Here is a 21,380-nt window from a genome sequence, read left to right as displayed (position 1 = left end):
ATGGAGCTTCTAAGAATTAGTAAGAATTCTGTAAAGGAGAATTCAGAGAGAGCAGAAACCCAACTAAAATCGCATAAAATCGTCTCAGTTCTATTTTGTCTGTGGTTCATACAAACAGATGTTTATCAGTGGTTCTGCTCCCACACCAAACATCAGACTATGAAATATAAGCTATGGCCTTTCACTGTTCAGTTGCTAAGTCGTGTCTGACTCTCTGCGACCCCATGGACTGTAGTACACAGGGCTTCTCTGTCCTTCACTGTCTCCCTGAGTTTGCTCAAACTCACATCCATTGAGTCAGTGATGCCATCCAACCATCTCGTCCTCTGTTGCCCCCTTCTCCTCCTGCCCTCAATCTTTCCCAGTATTAGGGTCTGGGTCACTGGAGAAGGACCAGGAAGAAGAGGATGGCAAACCACTTCAGTATTGCCCTGAGAACCCCATGAACAGTATGAAAAGACAAAAAGACATGGTCTTTTGACCAAGATCAGATGTAGTAGGGGGGCTTCCCGGGTGGCACAGTGTCAAAGAATTCACCTGCCAACGCAGCACACACAAGAGACGCAGGTTTGCTCTCTGAGCCGAGAAGATCGCCTGGAGGAGGAAACGGCAACCCAGAGCAGTATTCTTGCCCAGAAAATTCCATGGACAGAGGAGCCCGGCAGCTTACAGTCCACGCGGTCACAAAGAGTTGGACATGACCAACTGACTGAGCACACAAACAGCAATATTCTATTTTGCCCAAATCTATACATTCTAGGCTTTCAATGAGTGGGAAGCACCTTTTTAAAATTTTTTGGCCACACCACATGGCATTTGGCATCTTATCTCCTCAACCAGGGACTGAATCCGCACCCCCTGAACTGGAAGTTTGGCGTCTTAACCACTAGGCCACAAGGATGTCCCTGAACTGGAAGCATCTTGAATGGAAATATTTAGGATCTCAGAATCCTCACAATGTTTGCATCTCTTGGTAGCTTCATGATAACATCATTTCACAAAACAAATGATATGTATAAATCTAAAAAGAATTTATGTTTGACCCTTCTTATGTAATAGTAAACTTTATAACAATTTCAATTCATTTCTAATCATCTAGTCTATAAGATATGACATTTGGTTTCTGTCTGAATATAACCCAGACTTGACAGAGTACAGTGAATACAGATCAGACAAAACTAACCATGAGTTAATGGTTTTTGAAGCTGGGTGATGCTTACAGAGGAGTTCATCACACTATATAGGTTTGAAAATTTTCACAACAAAATATTAAAAATCATCTATTCTAATGCTCTCATTTTACTTATTAAGAAAATTATCCAAGATAAAACATGGATGAACTCCTGGTTAGTAGAGGAACTAAACTGTAATTCAAGATTATCATACCAAAATGCAAATCATTTTCTAGGAATACAAAAATAGAAACAAACAACAACAACAAAAAAAAAACAAACCAGAAACAGGAAAGAAAACCATGTATTTTTAAATGTAAGTAAGTCTCTGTGTTGACTTAAGATTTTAAAAAATAATAATAAAGACTAAATCCTTACCACTCCTATGCCTTCAAAAGCGAATACAGCAGTACCAAAAAACAGGGGGTATTTTTTCCAACCAGCCACTATTGGAAGGTTGTGGGGATCTGGCATATTCTGGAGAAGAAAGAAAAAATAAGATAAGTTACTTACTTGTTTGAAACAATTTAAAGCAGAAGAGTGAAATCATATACTTATGAGCCTCACGCTAGCAAATGTGGATTATAAATGTGAATAATTCTTTCAATAAAAAGTTTAAGCATCCTATGTTAAATGTAGCCAAGCTGTCAGGATTCTACTGCCAGAAGCAATTGTCTCCCGGAGCCCATATGTTCCAGCTGAGGTAAACGCTCCTGATTACTGCTTCCACCTCTAAGGCCCAGGCTGTTCTCACCGGGCATGGCTCCTGCCACAGCAGGAAACACGCAAGCACATTCAACACCTGAGCTGACAGCCATGCGATCAGTTATCAACCACTGCTGGCAGTGTCCAGTGAAACTCATCCCACTCCACTTTCACTGCTCTTTTGGTTTCTAGGACTGCCCAACTGTGGCTTTCCGCCTCATAGCCCTGCGTGGCTCCCCAGCTCCTGGTTTCGGTGTTTGACTCTCTGACCTGACGACTGCCTTCACCCTCATTATTTGTGCACAAGCCTGGACTCTGGCTTCGATGACTTGGTCTGACTCACAGAGCCTTGTTCCAACCCTCACTATCTGGAGACTTACAGTCTGCACATCTTGTTCAAGATGTCTGGGTCCAAAGTGGCTAGTTCTTCCAGCTACCCCAAGTCCCCTCACCAGCCTGTGTTCTCTGCCTTACCAGACGGGAAGTGGAACTCGAGGCCGGTGAAAAGGATGAACAAAGACACTGAAGTGTGGCAGCACAGGGATAACTGAGGAAATAAGAGGGGTCTGCTGCTGCTGCTCAGTCACTTCAGTCGTGTCCGACTCTGGGATTCTCCAGGCAAGAACACTGCAGTGGGGTGCCATTTCCTCCTCCAATGTGTGAAAGTGAAAAGTGAAAGTGAAGTCGCTCAGTCGTGTCCGACCCTTAGCGACCCCACGGACTGCAGCCTACCAGGCTCCTCCATCCATGGGATTTTCCAGGCAAGAGTACTGGAGTGGCTTGCCATTGCCTTCTCCGAAGAGGGGTCTAGAAAAACCTTTATTTTCTTGGGCTCCAAAATCACTGAAGATGGTGACTGCAGCCATGAAATTAAAAGACGCCTGCTCCTTGGAAGGAACATTATGACCAACCTAGACAGTGTATTACAAAGCAGAGACATTACTTTGCCGACAAAGGTCCACCACCTGGTCAAAGCTATGGTTTTTCCAATAGTCATGTGCGGATGTGAGAGTTGAACCATAAACAAATCTGAGCGCCACAGAATTGACGCTTTTGAACTGTGGTGTTGGAGAAGACTCTTGAGAGTCCCTTGGACTGCAAGGAGAGCCAACCAATCAATCCTAAAGGAAATCAGTCCTGAATATTCATTGGAAGGACTGATGTTGGAGCTGAAGCTCCAATACTTTGGCCACCTGATGTGAAGAACTGACTCATTGGAAAAGACTCTGAAGCAGGGAAAGATTGAAGGCAGGAGAAGGGGATGACAGAGGATGAGATGGGTGAATGGCATCACTGACTGGATGGACATGAGTTTGAGCAAGCTCCAGGAAGTGGTGATGGACAGGGAGGCCTGGCGTGCTGCAGTCCATGGGGTTGCAAAGAGTCAGACATGACTGAGCAACTGAACTGAGAAAACCTGAAGCACAAGTAGAACCGTGCGACATGATGGTGACACATGACGAGAAACACGTTAGGGTCAAAATGGAAAATTAAAATGTGTGGGCTGCTGGGTAATACCAAACTGTCCTCCAAGGCTCACAAGCTTCCCTCCACCTAAGGAACATGCGTTTCTGCTCCACTAACTCCTCGATGTCCAACCAAGGGGTCAGGAACTCTAGAGAATCTTAAGAGGTCTTCCTGCTTCTCCTCTTCCACTCACGTGCGCTATAACAATGAGTCCATGGGCTTTGGAATTCAGACAGGGCAAAACAGAGACTCAGCATAAGAGAACTCGTCTTGGAGTGCTAAAGGAGAGTTTAGGACAACTACTTTGGCAGCAATGTCTAAAAAGTCTAATTGCATCAGGAAAGAACAAAACAAGGATTCCCTACCTTTTTTGAGTCATTGGCCCCAGTGAGAGATGAAAACTATACAGCTGCCCAGTGGAAAATGCACACATACATATAGAAACACTGAATCTTATCAATAATTTTAAGGGATTTGCAGATCCCCTGGATCCCCTCAACAGATTATTTTAAGGAAACTGAGTTAAATATCTCCAGACTACTGATGATGAACTCAGTTGCGGTCACTGCAGAAAGAGATTACAGCCCAGGGTAGTGGCAGTGAGCTGAAGCTGCAGTGGCAAATAAAGCTTCAGGCGTGAAAGAAAATCATAACATCACAGCTAGACTCCCATCTCCTGTGATTGGTTTAAGTCTTAAAGGAATAAACAAGACATTGATGAGTTCTTTTTTTTTTTTTTTGGATTTTTTTTTTTTTTTTTGATGAGTTCTTTATTTCCTGTTAGGCAGTGTACTAGGGCAGGGTCCTGAATCTCACAACTCTAGGGCAGGCATTACTATGTTCTGAGGCAACACCATACAGCTCAGAAGCATACTGACCAAGATTCAAAACCAGATCTGACTACAAAGCCTATGCTTTCATCCTCTATGCCATATACTTCTTCAGCTAAGCAGTATCCCCCAAAAGAAAACCTGATTATCTCCTAGGTGACACATATGAAGTAGGGTCTTTACTCATCATCACTTTTACCTCTAAAGTAAAAAAAAAAAAAAAAGTTTACTTGTTAAAAAACACACGACATAGTTAAAAACATGTTATACTTACCCTTACAACATACTGATAAATTATCACAAGACTGACAGCCATGGATATGTTGGCAAGGAATGAAAGCACAAACAGATTCTTGAGCTCACGAATGAAGACCAAAAGAATTAAAAATGGAAGAAAGCAAAGCATATATATCCTTAGGTCAATACTTCTTCTCTCACATGGACTTGATGAATTGGTACTATTCAAAACAAACACTTTACTCTCCAGGAACCCTTCGTGAACCTATACAGGATTACCAGGAGAATAAGGAAGAGGGAAAACAAAAACTTCCATTAACTTATAAGCACGAAGGAGAAATATAAAGAAAACTATAATCTATATACACTCTATGATAAATTCCTTTGCAATAAATAAAATACATAGTTTCAAGACAATCTAGCAACCTAGAAATATATATATATATATATATAATTTAGGGATAATTAAAATAGAATAGTCTTCTTTGCAAAATAACTTTATCATACTGTGAAAACAAAGTTCACTAGAAACTTGTGAGGACAGACTTGCTAAACCACTTTGAAGCTCTGTGACTGTGACACTCATGATGCCCGCAAAGGCTCAATCTGCTTCTGAGATGATCAAAAGTAGAAGAATGCTTATCTAGAATGGCCATTGGGAGGTCTATTAACACAGTTTTTTCAAAGCAGAAAACAATCTCCAAGTGCCTTTTAGAAATGTACAGTAATCAAGATGCCCAGAATGTACAGAAATCAGAGCCCAATTTTAAAGGTATTCTATAAAGCAACTGTTGATGAATTAGTATCACTGTCAATAAATATTTATTAACAATCAGTTATCTTCTGCATGCTAGACAATAAATTTTTGTCAGAGCAAAAAGCTTCTATAAGATAAACCAACTTTACCTCAAAATTTATTCAGCTATTTCTATAAACCAATATTTAGCTTCCAAAAGAGATTCCATAATTTATAGTCTCCATATATTAAAAATTGTCCCTGATTCAATTAAGCAAATAGTCCAACTTACAAAAATAGAAATGAAATTATAGAGGACTTTAAAAATAATCTTAAAAACTCACAGAAGAGGCAGATTGTACTAAAATAAAAATATCAGTGAAAATCTATTTGCCCCAAACACTGTACCCTCCTTTGAACATAATGACATTATCACGTCTCTGAATATATAAATTAAGAACCAAAACTTATAGTAATAACAGAAAGTATTTTCTGAGTACTTTGTATGTGTCAGGTACTGAACTTTACTCTCCAGGAACCCTTCATGAACCTATACAGGATTACCAGTAGAATAAGCAAGAGGGGAGGAAAAAACTGCCATCAACTTATACTCATGAAGGAGAAATATAAAGGAAATTACGACTTATATGCACTGTGTCAAGTACTGAACTTGATATGCAACATCTCATTTAATCCTCAAAACAACTCTCTGAGGTGGGTGGTAATATTAATTTCCATTGTATAGTTGAGGAAACTGAGGTTTAGGGAAAGTAAAAAAGAAAAATCTACATAATATCAAGCCAGTAAGTGGTGGTTCTAGGATTCAAACCCAGGTCTGAGACCTAAGAATCTAGCGTGTGACAGGAACATGTTCACCTGAGCAAAACGCTGCAAGCCCTAAAGAGGGGCCTGCCCAAGGAGCCCCTGGTCACCTCCGCAACAGCCCTCTCCCCTGAAATATAGGACTGGGAGGCCAACAAGTCAGAGTACAGAACAAAATCCTGACATGATTAATAATGCAGGGGGTTAATTTCACCCTTACCCACAATAAGTAATATTTAGTGTCACTACAAATGTACATATCATCTTAAATCGCAGGGACTACACCTACTAGTTTTAAGTTATGTCGGCAACTTGTAACTCATACTGGACTAACAGACTCAGGTTATGCCATGTACCATTTAAGAAATGCACAGCTCTCATCTGTCTTATAATTGGCCATTAAAACTTTCTATTTTATCTTCTATAACTTGAAATAGAAGCAAAATTGATTGTTTACATCACTTGGCTTTTAAGAAGATATTTTATTTGTTGACCCGATTTTCTCTGTCATCAAATTATTTACAGCCAAATACTTCTGAAGTATAGGTATTCAAAGAAGTACCTCCCATATACAAGATGAGGTAATGATAGAGTTAAGCTCTACCAAGGATTCCTGGCAAGAGAAAAGTAGCCATATAACCAATTTTAAAAAGGGCTGTTTGAGTCGTTAGGTGCTTGGGAATTTCACATCGATTCTATCACAAACCTCTCATAATAATTTAGTATTCTTTGGCAGAAAGAGGGTTATAAGAAATTCTCAAGATTGAAAAATAAAGTAAAATAAAAATATCGATACATACCCAGAGCAAGATTCAGGTAAACATTTGAGTCCTTCGGTGCCCTCTAGAGACAGAGATTGGCTATCTAATAGGACTTCCTACGCTCTCACATGTTTACCAAAATGCAAAACACTGAAATAAATATTATAAGATAAAATTACTAAATTCAGTTGCTTCCATGTAGAGCTCAAATTTACTAAATTCTACAGTTTATTAACTTTTCAATTCAGTGATTTAATGGTTAAAATTCCAAAGGCAGATGATGTTCTTCAGCAAAGCTAAAATGCAGAATTAAAGCTATAATATGCTACATTTGCATACTAAATTTAAAATGCATAATGCATTGTATAAAGGCTTTCACAAACTTTTCATCAGCTGCGGCTCACAATAAGGCTATGAGGAACATGGGGAGATTTTGCTATTGTTCCTATTTTACAAATAAGGAAATCGAGGCTTGACCAGGAATAAATGGGTCTTATTCAAAGTTAAAACTGAGAGCATGCATCTGAATTCAGATCTTCTGACTCTGAAGTCCATAGTCTTTGGTATCACATTTTTTTTCCTCTGAATGTAACAGCCCTTCCCTATTCTTCATACCTACACACACTATTTTGTCTCTCTGAGCTTTTCGTGAGCATTTTAATGTAAGATCAGCAGGAAGCGACTATAACCATGATGGACCAGCATCAGTGGAAGCACCACAGTACCTCACCCCTGCAAACTGTCTACAGTGGTTTAACGGGCCCAAGAACAGCCATACAGCAGCTACAGAGCAAGAGACGCACAACTCCGTATGGGAACTCAACTCTTAATTCTTTGGTTCGATGTAATACTGAACCTTCAGTTTTAGGCAGATCAAGGTGGTCATAACCTTACAGGTTTTAACTGTAAAAGTAGTAGCAATTAGTATGGTTTAATCAACCTGTGTGTCTTTTATTGGAGACTGCTCTCAAACGTGAGGACGCTTCTGCAGAGAGGGGCAATCTCTGATGATGCTGTTTCAGCGATCATCTGTCTGCTCTGCTAAGGTGAGGCGCTTAGCACTGCTTTCAGCTTTTCTCACATCTGCCTCAATATCTTTTTCCATATTGCTCTTTGGGCTGCAAAACAACTTTCATCTTTCTATCAACTGCAAGCTTCTCCTTACCTTCCAGAGAGTCACTTTTTCTACCTGGTCTTCTTATGATATGTGCAAATGAGTTAAACTCTTTCATTCAGCTTTGGAGGCAACTGATAACATTTCACAGGAGAAAGTCACCAATCCTGAGCTTACAGGTATTTATTTTATGTACCTATATAGTCTGTGTCATACACATACTCACAATTAAAGTCAGACAATGTCCTGCCCTAGGAAGAACAGTAGTGTGGCAGCTAGGAGAGGCATTTACGTTTCTGCCTAATTCACATGGCCTGGGGCACATTGCTCATGCTCTATGAGACTTTGTATCCTCATTCATAAAATAAGCATAATACTTATATTACAGTGCAGTTGCAAAAATTAAAGGATATGTATCATGGTTTATAAATATAGGATTATAAAGCATTATGAGCATTACCTATAACTTTAAGTCAAGCTTGTTGGTAGCTCTCTTAGGGGATTATAGAAAAGATACAATACTACCATGTTGCACAATCCTAGAAAGGCACCATTTCCATTATATTCTATGTAAACGACTGCTAAAATGGTATATCTTCTCTTGACATTAAATAGCCTCTTAACTGAGTCAGTAATCCTAAAACTATATGACTTGAAGAATTAAATACTTGTAAAATCAAAAGCACATCATCTATGATGAATAATGCTGATAAAATCATCAACTCTCTTATTTATAAAAGAATGACTGTGACCCTTTCCATCATTAAAAATCTAAGAGGGGGGTTTTATCAAACTATGGCCCCCAGACCAAAACCTACCATCTATTTTTGCAAATAAAATTTTATAGGAATACAGCCACATATAATGTATTGCCTACAGCTAAGTTGAGACAGAGATCACATGGCCTGCAAAACTGAAAATACTTACTATCTAGCCCTTAACAAAAAATGGTTGCCAAATCTTGGTCTAAATATAAAATGAAGTTATCTTATACTTAGAAAAGTGAGTCAAGCATATACTTGAAAGTGAAAGTGAAAGTCGCTCAGTCATGTCTGACTCTTTGCCACCCTATGGACTGTACCGTCGATAGAATTCTCCAGGCCAGAATACTGGAGTGGGCAGCCTTCCCCTTCTCCAGGGGATCTTCCCAACGGGACTCACCTCACACCGCGGGTCCCTCGGCTACACGGAGCCAGCGAGGAGCGCCGGCGAGTTTGCGCGACTGCCAGGGCGCGGGGGCGGGCGGGGGCGGGCCGGGACTTCCAGTCCAGCTTCCCGGTAGCACTCAAATCAGAGAAGGCAGTGGCAAGCCACTCCAGTACTCTTGCCTGGAGAATCCCAGGGATGGGGGACCCTGGTGGGCTTCCGTCTATGGGGTCACACAGAGTCGGACACGACTGAAGCGACTTAGCAGCAGCAGCAGCAGCAATTTCATATATATGATGTATCTGGTAATCTAACTGCTGCTGCTGCTGCTAAGTTGCTTCACTCGTGTCCGAATCTGTGTGACCCCAGAGACGGAAGCCCACCAGGCCCCACCCCGTCCCTGGGATTCCCCAGGCAAGAATACTGGAGTGGGTTGCCATTTCCTTCTCCAATCCATGAAAGTGAAAAGGGAAAGTGAAGTCGCTCAGTCGTGTCCGACCTTTAGCGACCCCACGGACCGCAGCCTACCAGGCTCCTCCGTCCATGGGATTCTCCAGGCAAGAGTACTGGAGTGGCTTGCCATAGCCTTCTCAGGCTACCCAGAAGCTGGGCACAAAACCCGAGCGCGCAGCCGAGCGGGCGCAGCGCGCCTGCGCCGTACGTGCGTGCGCATGCGCCCCGCCCCCGCCCGCCCCCGCGCCCTGGCACTCGCGAAAGCTCGCCGGCGCCTCTCGCTGGCTCCGTGTAGCCGAGGGACCCGCGGCCGCTCCCGGCCGGCGCCGCAGCCTCCCGGGAGCCCGGCCCCGAGGTGTGAGGTGAGTCCCGGGTCGTGGAGGCCCCTTCCCGTTCGGCGCAGCGGGAAAAGGAGTCGGGAGCGGGGACTGAGGAGTTGCCGCCCGCGGCTGCCCGCTCCTGGGTCTGACCCTGTGCCTAGGAGGCACCGGCAGCCGCGGTCCCTCCTCCTCGGGGAGCGTTCTTCTCGGCACCGCCGAAACCAAAGGCTTGGGCGGCGCGCTGTGGAGGGGTGTCTCGGGGCTTTCTCGGGGCGGGCGGCGGGCCGGCGCGGCGCGGGGGCGCCCGAGTTTGGGGCTGGGCGCCGCGGCGGGCCGATGCCCGCGGACGGGATTGACCCTCTGGGTCTCCGCGCCCGCGCCCCCCCACCCCGCGCCGCGCCCACTCCGCCAGCCCTGGGGCTCGACCGGCGCCGCGGGGCCGTGTGGCGCTCCCGGGCCGCTGGGGGCTGTGGGGGGAGGACGCGGCCGAGGGCTGGGCGCGGGGGCGCGGGGGCGTCGGTTCATCCCGGGGCCCGGGCGGCGTCGCAGCATCTGGACTGCCTCCTGTTTCTAGTCCTGAAAGTTGTCCCCTCTCCTCCCTCCCGTCAGTTTTGCAAAGTCTGCCTATTCCTCCTGGAGGCTTTCCCCTCTGCCCCCTTGGGGGCTCCGTGTGTTTGCCCTTGGGGTACGGCTGGAGGTTCAAACATGTTCTCTGAAATAAGGTGCTGTTAACCATGTCAAGCGGAGAAGGCAATGGCAAGCCACTCCAGTTCTCTTGCCTAGAAAATCCCATGGACGGAGGAGCCTGGTAGGCTGCAGTTCGTGGGGTCGCTAAGGGTCAGACACGACTGAGCGACTTTACTTTCACTTTTCACTTTAACACATTGGAGAAGGAAATGGCACCCCACTCCAGTGTTCTTGCCTGGAGAATCCCAGGGACGGGGGAGCCTGGTGGGTTTCCGTCTCTGGGGTCACACAGAGTCGGACACGACTGACATGACTTAGCAGCAGCAGCAAACATGTCAAGGCAATTTAGCATCTTCCTAGAGGCCTTTATCGGAGAAGGCAATGGCACCCCACTCCAGTACTCTTGCCTGGAAATTCCCATGGACGGAAGAGCCTGGTAGGCTGCAGTCCATGGGGTCGCGAAGAGTCAGACACAACTGAGGGCCTTCATTTTCACTTTTCACTTTCATGCATTGGAGAAGGAAATGGCAGCCCACTCCAGTGTTATTGCCTGGAGAATCCTAGGGACGGGGGAGCCTGGTGGGCTTCTGTCTATGGGGTCGCACAGAGTCGGACACGACTGAAGCGACATAGCAGCAGCAGCAGCAGAGGCCTTTATCAGAGTTAGGTGCCTTCCTCAATAAGGGGAAAAGGGGTGTTTTTTCTTTCTTTCTTAAAAGAGCAAAAGCATATGCCACTAATTTAGGCAGAGGAGTCAACTTGAAGTTGCAACATGTCTAGGAAGGAGGACAAAAGGTCTGGTTTTTGGCCCAGAATAAATGAAATTTGGAATTTTAGTTCCCTTCTGAATGTAGGCAGACAGAGCAGCAGAGCATCTCAGGAGCTGTAGAAATAAATGATTGCTCTATAAGGTTGGTCAAACAAGATCTTATTTTATAGAAGTAGTTTGGAGAGACCTGTAATGTGTATTTACGGGACTTGGGTTACTTGGCAAAGCCAATATCGCAGGAGCAAGGAAACAGAGACTTGACAAGGGGGATGTTACCTCCCTCTTGAGCCTTCATTTAGCCTTTAGTGGTGTGCTGACAGTCAAAGGGATAGAGAAATCCATAGTTCTGTTATTAAGACCCATTTACTCCTCAAGATAATGCTTTCCATCCGTACTTTTTTTTTTTTCCCCATCCGTACTTTTAAGCAAATCAGTGCCATCTTTTCCCTCCAGAAGAAGAAGGAAAAGAACAAAAAAGTGTTTGTTTGAAGTACCAAACCCCAACATAGAGGTAATAAGATAGGAAAGTGATGTAAAAGCTTAAGTGGGCTGGCTTGCAGGGATAGAGCTGAAAATAAAAAATAATTGAGATGCAATTCTTCTTACAGTGTTGCTTTTTCTTTAGTGAAATAACAGGTTCTTCCTCTCGCCCCCTCCCCCCAAAGGCTTTGAAACTGTCAGGAAAGTAAGGTAATAGTAAAGTAAGTAAAGTAATAAATAAAGTAAGTAAAGTAAAGTAAGTAAGTAAAGTAATAGTAAAGCCTACCAGCCTACCTTCTCTTTCCTCCTCCTCCGGTATTTATTTTTTTCTCATCCACTAATATTCCCTGCCTCTACGTCTCTCCCGAATCCACCAGTGCCCTATTAATAGAAGAAGAAAGGACTGTAGGTTCTTTCATCCCTTTTTCATCTTAGGTGCTGTATTCCTCTGAGCTTTGTTTTGTGCTTTGAACATTGAGGTGGATTTCTGTAGAGACATCCCCAGCCATGATTGAGATATTTGAAGTAGAGAGCCTTGCGGGGAAGATAAACAGTAAAGAGCACATTCTTTCTTTGTGTAGCACAGTGCTGTGAGAGCGTCATCATTGGGCAGAGAGAGGGGCTTTTAAATTCCCTGTAAGTCCTCTGTTGCCCACTTCCCAGGCAAAGAATCTCTCTCTCCAACTTAAGTTTCGTATGTGTTAGTAAAACGATGAGATTTCATACTGAAAACTTACTCTGAGGATGCTAGTTTGTTGATGTTAGACTGCTGTTGACTTTATTTTCTTCAGGAGACTTGTGATAGGAAGCAGTTCTTAACTGTATCTTTCCCTTCTTTCACAGGGAAGAGCAGTGTTGGCCTCGAGTGTTTTTTAACCCCTAAAATCTCTAGAATTAGAGACGTTTAAAGCTGCAGATGGCCACAAAAAGTGCAGTAGTCGAATGAAAAGCAAGACTTTGAAATATGTATGAGAGGAATTGTTTAGTGTAGATTTGTGAGAAGAAGGGTTACAGCGTCTTGAGGAAAGAAGTGAAGGTTTTTAATAGGGGCATTTCCAGAAGGTTAGGAATGAATGTTTGAAGAGTAACAACTCCCCTTTGACTAGAAAGCAGTTTTAACTGACTGTTGCATCAGAAATGATGAATCTGTCTTTGAGTTACAGTCTTTGAGTTATGCGGAGAACTAGCAACTGTTTTGGTGGATCCAAGGCATGCACTGTGAATGAAGTTTGAGAAAAAACAACTAGGCTAGTAGGCCTAAAAAAATCTTGGTCCCCAAAGTTTATCTCATTAAACTAATTTTAGAGTCAAAACATGCAACCATGCTAAAGGGGGGAAAACAATCAGGAGCTTGATATTAGAGCATTTTTTGAACACATTTTAATGAAAAAGGGAAACCAGGCTGGAATTTCAACCTGTTGTTTTTTTTTTTTTTAAAGTCCAGATTCTGGCCATCTTTCACCTTTCCAGTTTTGCTTTTAGTTTTAAAAGATTTTCTGCTTTCTCTAGTCTTATATAATTTGTAAGATGGACTGGCTTTTGATGACTACTGTTCATTTTAATTTTGAGCTTTAATGTATTTGATTTTCCTGTATTTCTTTAAGCCCCATTGCTCAGCACACTGGAAATTAGATTATCTTTTGTAATCAGTAGACAACTAGACGGACTTTAAAAATTAGATAAAGTGGCAAAGTGATACCTTGAGATTACTGAGAATCTAGGCCCTAAGATTTAAATATGGAGCTATATAAACTTCAGCAACCAGAAAGCAGTATCCTGAGAATGAATTTATATAAAAAAAAATTAGATATGGAAAACAAAAGGCCAAAACCCACATGAGTTTTAGGAAAAGAAATCTAGCACTTTGAGCAGCGATATGCTCTCTGTGTGTACTTTCCTGTCTGACAAGATGATGATTTCCTTGAGAGAAGAAGCTTCAGAGGTAGTGATTGCTAATCCTTATAACGTAGTCTTGGAAAACTCTGAAAGAAGACAAAAGAGTATCCTCCTGTTCCCATTGTAGCCGGTGTGTTTGAGGCAACCTTTAATTTCTGAATTGGAAAGGCAAAATGTTAGGTACGTTTATAGTGTGTCGAGATAAGTAAATCTAAGCTGAGAAAGATGAAAGGAATCACTTTCTGTACAGAAGTGTGGATTGGAATAGACTTGCTAACATCTTTGGTTGCAGGGCCTCGCTGACAAGTCCCCAGGGCCCACTTTTGTCATGGTCTCTTCTGGGATTCAGCCTGCTTTCTTTCCTCTTCACAGTTGCCCTCTCCTACTTTTCCCAGCTGAGTTCTTTGGGTCTGGCTTTGTAGCCAGCCTCTGAAGACAGTCTTCCAAGATTGCATCCCCTTTATTGCTGTTCTTCAGGACAAGTACTCACCTTATTTTAGGGGCTTTTACTTTTTATCTTCACAAGAGAACTGGTAAATTGGGGAATGTCAGATTGCTGATGTTACACATTGATAAAAATTAAAGTGTAGGGTTAAGTGTATCTAGTCCTTTTTGTTTTCTGATGAAATAATCATCAGGTCATTTAATCTGAAGTTAGTTTTCCCACATATCTTATATTGCTCTGTAAAGAACTGAATGTCTCTTTTCTCAGGGTTGCTGCTACTGCTGCTGCTGCTAAGTCACTTCAGTCGTGTCCGACTCTGTGTGACCCCATAGACGGAAGCCCACCAGGCTCCCCCGTCCCTGGGATTCTCCAGGCAAGAACACTGGAGTGAGTTGCCATTTCCTTCTCCAATGTGTGAAAGTGAAAACTGAAAGTGAAGTCGCTCAGTCGTGTCCGACCCTTAGCGACCCCACGGACTGCAGCCTACCAGGCTCCTCCATCCATGGGATTTTCTAGGCAAGAATACTGGAGTGGCTTTCCATTGCCTTCTCCGTTCTCAGGGTTAGGGCATGGAAAACTGTTTCCAGACCCTTCATTTTCTACTGGTCCTTGGCGCCTGAGACTGTTCCCTCCAGTTAATCCAGCCACTCCCTTTCTTCAGCTGAGATTCTGCAGATTTCTATAGTCAAAGATATAATATCAAAAACGCACAACATCATTTAACCTTTATGTAATCAGCTGCTGTATTCTGTCAGTATTTCTTGGTTTCCTCCATCTTCTGTGTCCTGCTGTCTGAAACTTACAGCTTCTTCAAGGATGGTTCTCTTAGGAAAAAGGATTGTTGCTATCCATGCTCATGTGATCCTGCTTAGAAGCATTTATTTCATTACATTATTGAAAAACAATTTAGAATATATATCAACTTTTTTTTTTAACTGTGCATAATATTTGGTTATGGACAGTTATGGCCGAAAGTGAAAAGGAACTCAAAAGCCTCTTGATGAAAGTGAAAGAGGAGAGTGAAAAAGTTGGCTTGAAGCTCAACATTCAGAAAACGAAGATCATGGCATCCGGTCCCATCACTTCATGGGAAATAGATGGGGAAGCAGTGGAAACAGTGTCAGACTTTATTTTAGGTGGCTCCAAAATCACTGCGGATGCTGATTGCAGCCAGGAAATTAAATGACGCTTACTCCTTGGAAGGAAAATTATGACTAGCCTAGGTAGTATATTAAAAAGCAGAGACATTGCTTTGCCAACCAAGGTCCGTCTAGTCAAGGCTATGGTTTTTCCAGTGGTCATGTATGGATGTGAGAGTTGGACTGTGAAGAAAGCTGATCGCCACAATATTGATGCTTTCAAACTGTGGTGTTGGAGAAGACTCTGGAGAGTCCCTTGGACTGCAAGGAGGTTGAACCAGTCCATTCTAAAGGAGATCAATCCTGGGTGTTCATTGGAAGGACTGATGCTAAAGCTGAAGCTCCAACACTTTGGCCACCTCATGCGAAGAGTTGACTCACTCCAAAAGACTCTGATGCTGGGAGGGATTGGGCTGGGCAGAGAAGGGGACGAAAGAGAATGAGATGGCTGGATGGCATCACCGACATGAGTTTGATGTGGCATGAGTTTGAGTGAACTCCGGGAGTTGGTGATGGACAGGGAGGCCTGGCGTGCTGTGATTCATGGGGTCGCAAAGAGTGGGAGACGACTGAACGACTGAACTGAACTGAACTGAATATTTGGTTCAGCTGAGGTGTGATCTGATTTTTTTTCAGTATTCAGAATCAATTTTTGACCCTTTCTAAGTTCATCATCAGTTTTGTTTTGTTTTTTTTTTTGCTTTTCTTGCTGCCTGTAGTAGGGCATTTTTGTGTCTTGGCTTGTTACTTAATCAACAGTCAGTAAACATTGATTCAAGTAGTAGTATTGTCAGCACACATTTATAGATTTAGCAGACTTATTTTCCCATACAGAAATAACGTGGGACAGATTTTAAAATAACATTTCAGCATTTATAATACTTTACTCCTTTTTTGTTTTGTTTTTGTTTTTTGACCTCGCCGTGCAGTTTGTGGGACCTTAATTCTCTGACCAGCGATCCAACTCAAGCGCCCTGAAGGAGAAGTGTGGAGTCCTAATCACTGGATTGCCAGGGAAGTCCCTAGAATATCATATCTTTAAACAATTCAGGTAAGTTTTATTCTGTTTCACGTATGTATATTTCTGACAAAAGTGGGAGACTATATTCTGTTTTGTAAACCATTTAAAATTTTAGTTTTCACTTATTGTATTGTTACTGTCTTTTCACATCCGCATATACAGATCCTGCTCATCAGTTTTAGTGAGTGTGTTATGTGCTGATTGTGCCGTAATTTAACCAATTCCTTGTTGGTAGACTTTCAGTTTGTCTGGGTTTTTATTTTGTAAACAGTGTTGTACTAACATTTCAGTTATACATCATGTGTACTTGTGTTTTCTTTCTTAGAATAAATTGTAGAATAGGTCTGCTGAATCAAATTATATACGTTTGAAGAGGTTTTGATGTCCCTGGCTATTTTTTTGAAATACCAACTAGTTTGCTTTTCCTCCAGTAGTATTTGAAAATGGAGAATTTCCTGGCAGTCTAGTGGTTAGACACTTCACTGCCTTGGCCCGGGTTCAGCCCCTGTTTGGGGAACTAAGATTCTGCAAGCCGTGTGGGACAGCCAAAAAAAAAAAAAAAATGTATTTCCCAGTGTTGAAATGTTGAATATATTCTTTTTTCCGCACCCTCTCCTTTACTGTGTTCTGTTATTCTTTCTTTGTTCATCTGATTGGCAAAAATGTTATATATCATGTTTGTATGTTTTTATTAGTAAAGTTGAATATCTTTTCATATGTTTGTTAGCCATTTGTATTTCTTTTGTAAATGTATGTCCTTTTTTCCATTTTTCTATTCAAGTATTGTTCTTTATCTGCTTTTTAAAAAATTCATTTTATATATTACTTTTGCTAAGCACATAATTATGTGCAAATATCCTGTACTGAGTTAAATTATTCTTCTTTATGATAGCATTTCTCAAAATACGACTTATAGATCACTTGTAACAGTACCGAGATAATTGTTAGAATGCATGTATATCCTTCATTTACCAGAGGTTCGGATTTCTTAGACCTATGGGGTTTCTATGAATCTGCAGCACATGAAAATTAGGGAACCTCTGATTTGGACGAAATATAAATTTCTTAACATTTTTACTGTTCCTATTTTTCCTCTTGTCTCATGGCATTCTGCTGTTTTTTCTGATTTATCTTAATAATCATAAATTACAGTCTTAATGTATTAAGGTTTTATCCTACCCCAGCCTAACAATAATTTTACAAAAATGTTTTGATGTATGGAAATTAGAATGTTAAAGTCCCTAAAGGAAAGCACTTTTGTAAGTCTGTGAGAAGCATTGTTTGTAAATGAGGCGAAAGGAATAACTAAGAGAAAAACAGGTAAAATAGAGTAGACAGAAGTATAGGGGGTTTCTCATCTAGTTTAAAAAACTCAATATTACTTTGTTTCTTCCTCGTGTTTTGTGTGGTAATCTTCTTTGAACTGTAAATTTGGAACCCATACTGCTTGAAAAATAGTCTAAATGAAATTTTTGAAATTCTCATTGTTATCTACAGATTCATCAGGGAGCAGTGTTCCCTTTAATATTTTTTTAAGTTGCAAGCAGATGAACAGGCTGCATAAGCAGCAAACTACAAACATGGAACTTCGATGGATGTTTTGATACTGTAGCCAAATAAAGCTTGCAGGGCTTATTTGACACATTAGTGACAGGCATAATTGTTACCGTGCTGCCTGATAAGTAAGCTTAAATATAGATGACTGTGTTTGACATCACTTTTCCATAGCCAGACATCACATTTCTGGGCCCAACTTGGAGGAGGAAACAATATGGCAGGCCAAGAAGCTTCAACAAATATTTCTGATTTAGAGATTTCAGTATTAGAGAGATTAGACATTTGGGGCAGAGGTTGCTTGTAACTTTGGTGTTCCTAATTCCTAAGGTTGTAGACTTTCCTTTTCCCTTCTTCTACTCAAGACCATATGCTTGAGGGAAAAATGGGAAGATTCAGCCATGGCTTTACTTTCTCCAAATAGTTTTTTCTGCCCAGTAATTAAAGCTTGGGATGCAGAGGTCCCTGTCATTGGTAGTGCACAAAGGACAGTTTGTTTCCCTGCTTTAGCCAAGCCAGTCAAGTTTTCAAGGTCTAAGCTGTCACGGGCCCTAATATCTATTTGAGTTGTCCTGTTAACCTGGGTCTCTGAGAATTTCTGAACCTGACTTTCTCATGTTTTCCCAACCGAGGTTGTGTACTTCAAACAGAAATATTTGCCATCTGTGAAGCGCGAATAAAGTAAAAGCAGACTTAACATCATTACAAAACCAAATGGAAGTATGATAGTTTTAGAATAAGCTTTTTTCCTACCAATCTTGCCTTCCACTCTACCTACCCTTCCAGCCCCCAAGGAGATGCATATTTTTGTCCCTAGAAAAAAAGTGAAAGCTGCATCCAACTCTCTGTGACCCCATGGACTGTAGCCTGCCGGACTTCTCTGTCCACGGAGTTCTCCAGGCAAGAATACTGGTGTGGGTTGCCATTTCCTCCTCCAGGGAATCTTCCCAACCCAGGGATCAAACGCATGTCTCCAGCATCACAGGCGGATTCTTTACCGTCTGAGCCATCAGGGAAGCCCACAGCAAAGGCAGTGTCAAATCAGACTCTGAAACTTGGTAGAAACTCTTAACTGGAAATCATTCATAGCCCACGCTGTAACTTTCTAGGGTTGATTCTTCTCTGCAGCCTGACTGTGTGTAATGAAGCGTTTGTTGGTCAAACGTTTTCTCTAGCTATGTACTGAATTTTTGTACTATCTAAAAGGATGAAGCATTGTTGGGAAAACGTCCTGATACTACTTTTAGAATCTCCTGTTTGCCAGTTCAGTATTGGTTGATAGAAGTCAGTCTTTGTATCTGCTGTAAATCAGTAATAAAACTACCTAAAGTTTGATGTTGCTTTACCTTTTATAGAGTACATTATTTTATAATTCACTTACGTACCATCTTTGATAGGGAGGCGCAATTTTTAGAAAGGAAAATTCTGAGCTCAGAGAAGTTAAGTGATTCACATAGTTGGGAAGAGGCTTGAATCCATATCTTTTGTTTTCTTTATATTTTACACCTTTCAGAGATACCATCTGCTGAATCATTTGATGATTAAAACATTTGTAATAAAATTTAAATAGCTTGTTACTAAGTGTGGCAGATATTTAAATAAAATTTAGGACAGCAGCATGCAAGTTTTTCCCAATGGATCAATTATGTCTTGTGACAAATGAAAAACTACCATTATAGATGGGAAATTAAACTGTATGGTATGTAAACAACTGAGGGAGGAAACAGTGCCTTTAAATGCTATTTATGGATTCTCTGGTATATCTAGAGCAAGAATGATACGGTAGAAAAACTATCGTATTTGTTTATGAAATACCCATGTGTTTTATCTGTAAGGCAGTGTTGTATCTCTCGTCAAAGTCTGTGATTGTTGTTGTTGTTAGCCACACGCCCGGCATTTGGAAGTTTAGTTCTCCACCAGGGAGTGCACCGGTGCCCCAGTCGTGGATGTGTGCAGCTTTAATCACTGGACCACCAGAAAGTCCCAAAGGCAGTATTTTAAAGTTTCTTTTTCTAGTAGCTGATTGTTAGTGTGTAGAAACGCAACTGATTTTTGTATACTGATTGTGTATCCTACAACTTTACTGAGCTAATCAAAGTTTTACTATCAAGCCTGTAATATTTCAAGAGGAAATTGCTAATTTCTCCCATTTTTAAAAAACAATTATTTTTTCAGATATTTCAGCCAAAGGCAGAAAGAGCTCTTCTCCTAGGATGGAGTCTGTTGTTTGGGAATGTGGTTGATCCAGTTGACACGTTGGCCAGATGGTACCCGATGTAATAAAATGAAAAGAAGAGGCAAGATGATGTCATTTTCCCATATTGTGAAAACAAAAACAAATGCCTTTCATGAGACCAAGCTAACAAACCTCTGACGGTGCAAAGAGTTTGAAGAACTTAACAGCAAGATAGAAGAAGTACTTCCAAGCTGAGACCTGCAGGTGTACAAAGATCTAAAATACATATTGAGTGGGCCTGATCATCTGAATCTCATTCGATCGAGAAAGCATGGCTCTGAGTTGGATCGTCTTCTATCTGTGCCCTTGACTATGTTTGTGTGCCATATAGGTGGGCACAGTTTGTGTTCTTTGAGCCTGTTACCTTGAGGAGGTGCCAAGATTTGCCTTGTAACACTACCTTCATGCCCAGTCTTCTGAATCATTATGACCAACAGACGGCAGCTTTAGCAGTGGAGGTAAGACTTCATCTATTATTTGGCATGTCGTAGAAAATTGTTCTTGTATTGCCCTTTTAATCAGTCTACTGAATGTGTTTGATAAACGACAGGAAAAACTAATATGTTATTTTGAACTGCATCTTGTACATTAAAAAAGTTATGTATTTAGGTTCAGATTCTGATCGATCGAAGATTTCAGATTTGGGGAATGTTACTCATCTTAGTTTTCAGATATTATTCTTTTATGAAGAAATTTGAAAATTTGGAACTGGAGAAGTAATAGCCTTTCAGAAGTTTAAATTGTCCAAGTTATGGTTACATCTTTTTTGCTATTTAATAATAAGACTTTAAAGAGCAGACGATAATAATAATAATGCTCATAATTCACTTAGTAAATATTGAAGGTAACATGATTTTGAAAATGGGTTCTTTGGCTCAGACTTTAGGCTGGTGGGTTTACAGTATTTACATTGTCTTAAATACTTAAGATGGTATCCTGGTCTTACTGTCTTCACATCGATTTACGAACAGCAACTCCCAAGCAGTGATAAAGGTTTTGTTGTGTGAATTATCTGTTCTTGACCTCTCAGGACTTCATGAAAATCTGTTGCCTTACTTGAATTCTTCTAATGGTAATTCTTTAGGCACTTTTTAATTCTTTTACTTTAGAAGCTATGACCAGTCAATGGATACAGTTAATAACAGGTTTAAATAATTTCGTATGTGTTTCAATAATGGTTTTAGAATTGTGGACAAAGATATGTTGACCAGATAGGAATTAGGGGGCAGCAAACTGTGACAGTAAGAGGAAAAAGCTTGGAGTTGTATAAACTGCAGCAGCAGCTAGCACTTTCTATCTGTATTACTTTTGGCAAGTTACTTGCGTTTTCTTACCATTGTAACTTTACTTGTAAACTAGAGTTAACACTTTGGAAGATAGAAAATGAAGT

At 41.4% G+C, this 21,380-nt stretch overlaps 1 protein-coding gene and 1 long non-coding RNA gene across 4 annotated transcripts in view; one reads left to right on the top strand and one right to left on the bottom strand.

Annotated features, from left to right (window-relative positions):
* Positions 1 to 9,544, bottom strand: part of LOC148773953 (neutral amino acid uniporter 4-like) — a 32,730-nt gene extending 23,186 nt beyond the window's left edge. Inside the window, exons 1-4 of one of the 2 annotated variants that reach the window (XM_088832030.1) lie at positions 9,006 to 9,544; positions 6,770 to 6,880; positions 4,449 to 4,676; positions 1,551 to 1,649 (exon numbers count right to left, since the gene is read on the bottom strand). In XM_088832030.1, coding sequence (XP_088688156.1) covers positions 1,551 to 1,649; positions 4,449 to 4,580 — 231 coding nt within the window. In that variant the 5' untranslated portion in view covers positions 4,581 to 4,676; positions 6,770 to 6,880; positions 9,006 to 9,544. The remainder of the gene's footprint in view (positions 1 to 1,550; positions 1,650 to 4,448; positions 4,677 to 6,769; positions 6,881 to 9,005) is intronic. The other variant, XM_088832031.1, reaches the window with a different exon arrangement.
* Positions 9,545 to 9,686: 142 nt separating this feature from the next.
* Positions 9,687 to 21,380, top strand: part of LOC148773951 (uncharacterized) — a 145,631-nt gene continuing 133,937 nt past the window's right edge. For both annotated transcript variants that reach the window (XR_016036303.1, XR_016036304.1), the window contains exons 1-4: positions 9,687 to 9,805; positions 14,308 to 14,427; positions 16,109 to 16,230; positions 19,930 to 20,448. This is a non-coding gene — a long non-coding RNA (uncharacterized LOC148773951). The remainder of the gene's footprint in view (positions 9,806 to 14,307; positions 14,428 to 16,108; positions 16,231 to 19,929; positions 20,449 to 21,380) is intronic.

The sequence above is a fragment of the Moschus berezovskii genome, chromosome 25, assembly GCF_049115385.1.
Source record: "Moschus berezovskii isolate FMDL1 chromosome 25, NW_MosBer_1.0, whole genome shotgun sequence".
Taxonomy (NCBI): Eukaryota; Metazoa; Chordata; class Mammalia; order Artiodactyla; family Moschidae; genus Moschus; species Moschus berezovskii.
This window is presented reverse-complemented; position numbering and strand designations above follow the sequence as displayed.